The sequence below is a fragment of the Heliangelus exortis genome, chromosome 12 (assembly GCF_036169615.1).
Source record: "Heliangelus exortis chromosome 12, bHelExo1.hap1, whole genome shotgun sequence".
NCBI lineage: Eukaryota > Metazoa > Chordata > Aves > Apodiformes > Trochilidae > Heliangelus > Heliangelus exortis.
Window position 1 is genome coordinate 6801691 of NC_092433.1, and position 4235 is coordinate 6805925.

The 4235-nt window shown below is 47.9% G+C and overlaps 1 protein-coding gene across 1 annotated transcript in view; it reads right to left on the bottom strand.

The window, feature by feature from the left end:
* POC1A (POC1 centriolar protein A) overlaps nt 1-3808 on the bottom strand; it is a 51873-nt gene extending 48065 nt beyond the window's left edge. Inside the window, exons 1-3 of the mRNA XM_071755715.1 lie at nt 3613-3808; nt 2117-2201; nt 830-1001 (exon numbers count right to left, since the gene is read on the bottom strand). Coding sequence (XP_071611816.1) covers nt 830-1001; nt 2117-2201; nt 3613-3765 — 410 coding nt within the window. The 5' untranslated portion in view covers nt 3766-3808. The remainder of the gene's footprint in view (nt 1-829; nt 1002-2116; nt 2202-3612) is intronic.
* Between the last annotated feature and the right edge of the window lie 427 nt (nt 3809-4235).

Consider the following 4235-nt stretch of genomic DNA (forward strand, 5'->3'; position numbering starts at 1 on the left):
CACCTAACAGGCCTTATACTGAGGTCCAGGACTACTAAAATTACCAAAATTGGAAAGGCCAAAAAAAAAATCCTAATACTACATACCCTACATTCCCTCCCTCCTCAGAAAAGGTCAGAGCTGCCTGGTTTTATTTAATGCTTTATCTGCCAGAAGGCACAGAACAGTAAAGGTTATTTCTTATGAAATTTTTCTTTCTGTCCAAAACCACAAAACAAGTCTGATAAACACTCATGCAGAAACATCAAAATACAAAATTCTGTCAGTATGGCTTATAAAATCCAAATGCCAAAGACAGAAATCCATACACTTGTGTAGCATTAACTCCTCCAGAAACAAACTGCCCTTGAAATGGACTGCAAGTTTGCTCTTTGGAAACAAAGTCCTGGCCCACAAACAGACTATGAGGCAGCTTCTCCCTTCCCTTTTAATGACAGTTCAAAATGCACAAGCTTCAAGCTGAAGATCTCAAACCTGATTCAGCCTCAGTATTTAATTTTTTTGTTCCATCTAGAGAAGACAAATTGACACAGAACATGAGACACAGATAAAGGTGCCATGTAATGAGGCACACACACCCAGCATGACAGTAACTCCCTTTCCACACTGGCCCTTTTCTGACATGACAATCATAAGTACAGTTTAGACCACAGAGCTCACTCCCCCTAAGTAATCACCCAACACACCATTTAAGTTCAATTGTCACATCCCATTCCAGTTCTTTCCTAAAGTTGATGCATAAACAGACCCCAGTCACATGGCTGCAGAACCACTACCAAGAAGCAAGGAGAAGCCCAGCCCATAGTTAAAACACAGAACAGATACTTACATGCTGGGAATCCACAAACGGACTGTTTTGTCTCTAGAGCCTGAAGCCACCAGGTGACCAGAAGGGGAAAACTGAACACACATCACGGCGTCCTTGTGGCCCACAAAGCGATAGGCTCTCACCTGAGGTTTCATACTCCAGATCATCAGGCATGAATCCATTGAGCCACTCACTAAAATTAACAAAATTTGCATTAATTCTCCTTCAATTACACTTAAAAAATACTTTTTCATGCTCAATTCACCATCACAGCTCCCAGCAATCCCAAGGAATCTTCACCAATGTATCACACGCTGTGTTTAATTTGTAATTCAAGTAAAACACAGTCACACATTGGCTTGGGGTGACAACCCTACTTCCAGGAGCCAGAGATCTGAACATTAGTCATAACTACACCAAGTCATCTTCTGGCAAAGGTATTGAGTTGCAATATCCTCAGGAGTGGTGTTTAAAAATTTAAGGAAAATAATGCCCTGAGCTCTCTCAAGTGCTTTACTGTGGTACTGCTTGTGTGTGACGTGTTGGCAGTGACCACGACTGGACTGGCAAGTAATCTAAGGGAATAAAAAGACCAAGTCCAGTAGGTTTGGTTGCATTTTTGGGGAGTAAAAACAGGGAAAAAGAACTGCAGAATCACATGAGAGTCAAGTTCACATGACTGACCTAGCAGAAAAAAAAAAAAAAAAAGTATAAGAAAAAAAAGTATATTAAAATACATTCCCTTTCTTACCTGATCTCATTCACTAAAAACACTGAGAGTAACACTTTTATGGACTACATGGAGGCAAAGTCCCTGAACTGCTTCTGAAAGGCCATTCAAAAGCAATGCTACATCACACTCTGAGCACCCCTGCAAAACTGAGACCTGCACTCCCTGGATAAAGGTGTAGGGATACACAAACAGAATCATGGACAAAGAGCAGAGCAAACTCTTGCTCTGCAATCAAGCAAAGCAGCAAATGGAAAGGCAAAGAGAGCAGACAACAATAAAAACAGCAGGGAAGGAGGAGGCCCAAGACAAGTTGGATTCATTCTCATTTCCTTGCAGCTTCCAGACTGCTGTGTAGGTTGCAAGATCCAGAACAGGATTACACTACCTGCTAGGCTGCTGCATTTCAATTTATTCATGCACCCACTGCCTAACACATCTATTGCCTCAAACTCTGCTCTTTGCTCAAAGTTCTTTGCTCTTGTGGAGCTCAGAACCACCACTGCTCCTGGCATTTAACCATAGGAGAGAAGATTTTCTGTATAATCAGACCAGCATAACACTAAGAAACAATTTACCCAATTGTTTTTTATTGACACTGAAGTCCACACTCGTGATGGCATCTCTGTGGCCTTTGAAGTGTCTCTCCAGGGATGGATCTTCCTAAAAGACAAAAATGTTCAGACACAGATGATTAAGAATCATCTTTGCCCAATAAAATCCCCTTATTTCTTTCACAAGCTAACCAAGCACACATTCCTAACACAAAAAACCAGGAAGAAATATCAACATTGTGCAACACAAAATGCAAATTTCACACATATCAACACATTTTAGGAGGCAAGTTAAAAAGGGTGATGATAACCTCCCTGATCAATTTCACATCATGCTGATGGTGCAGGGACCCCAAAGCAGATTTGGGAACAGATCATTCATGTCAGTTGCCACCTGAGCAGCTCATCAAGCTCAGCTTTGCTCTGACAGCTGCTCACCTCAGCCAGGGGTAGCCAAGAGGCCACTGATTGCACTGATGGGACAAATCTGCAAGACTTAACACTGCTGCTGAAACAAACAGGTAGAATCAGAACTGCAGCAAAACAGACACCCGCTGCTGTTTCTCCACATCCATCCCTACACAGCACCTTGCTGCAAAGGCCAAACAAAGCCAGAAGCCAGGCAAAACAAACAACGAAAAAAAGCCAAACGAAACCAAACAATAACACGCTAAGAGAGTCATAAGAGCTGAAAACTGTTCAGACTTCAGAACAGGCTGATCAGCCTTCAATCCCTGCTCTCATACAGTCTCTTTCTCCTTGGCAATCCTCACCACTGACTGCTTCCCCTCAGGAGCTGACCACAGCCCCAGCCTGCTCAACCGAGCACCCAGAGTCAGAAGCACAGGGCTGACGCCTCCCTCCCCCCGCCCCCATATCACCCAGTCCCAATCTCCTCAGACCCAGAGCTCCCCCCACCTGTATCAGCCTAGATGTATCAGCCCACACACAAACACCAACCAACCCCAGCTGCAACAGCACCCAAGATCCAGTGCTGCCCCCTCAGTTCTGCCCTCATTCCCCCCCAGCCCCAACCACATCAGACCCCCAGCAGCACGACCCTTCCCTTCAACACAGAACTGCCGCACCACCATCCCCAAGCCCCTCATGCCTTCCCACACACAGCCCCAGCAGCACCAGACCCTCCCGCCCAGCCTGACACCCAACGCACCAGGGACTCCCTCCTTCCTCTCGCCCACCAGCACAGCTCCAACAGCCATGGGCCCACTCCCCATCGAACCCGAAGCCCAGGGATCCCAAGCGCAGTGCCAGGCTCTCTCAAATCTCCCCCCGTCCCCAGAGGCCGCAGTCACCCCTCCAGCCCCCTCACAGACACCCGGGCCTCCCCGGACCAGGCCCCAGCGGCCCTCTCAGCCTTTCCTCTCTCAGCGACACTAAACCCCGGGGCCGCAGCAGACCCAGAGCCTTCCCCCCTCTCAGCCCAGCCCCGGCAGCATTAAAAATCCTCCGTCCGCAGCAGTCCCCAGCGCCGGCCCCATCCCCGGCGCTCTCCCCCTCACCAAGACACCGGCGGCCATGACGCCTCCCGCGCGCCGCAGTTGAGTTTCGGCGCCTCCCGCGGCCGTGGCAACGGTTCCGCCCTTCAACGGGCGGCGGCGTCGGACATGAAGGGGCGGGGCACTTCCGGTGGCTGCCCCCCAGCCGGCAGCCATTACGGGCCCGGGAGCGGGGACACTCCATAGCCTGGAGTTGGTTCTCATCCTTAATATAGATCTTTTTTAAGATTGGTATCTATGGCTGCCCCGTTAACTCTCTGTCTCTGTCCCGAGAGTTCCTGGGGCTGAGAAGATACATTCTTCCCTCAGAGGCAGCCTCTCTGCCCGCAGAGATCCCGGATCTATAAATCTGAGGCATTTGCAGCGTTGCCTCCTCTGTTGCCAAATTTGGCATTTCACTATCAGCTTTTTTTTTTTTTTTCCTTTTCTCTCTCTGCACAGAACACGATAAAGATGCTAAAAAGATGCCCAAGGTGCTAAAGCAGCCTTGTACAACCCATTTTAGAGAAGTCAGAAATGTGTTGTGGTTGCACATCCCCTTAAAAAAGCAGGAAATGAGAATATTTGCTTTTATTGAAGCATCCCACTGCCCCCCCAAAACCCAACCCACCTTCTCCATAACGCAC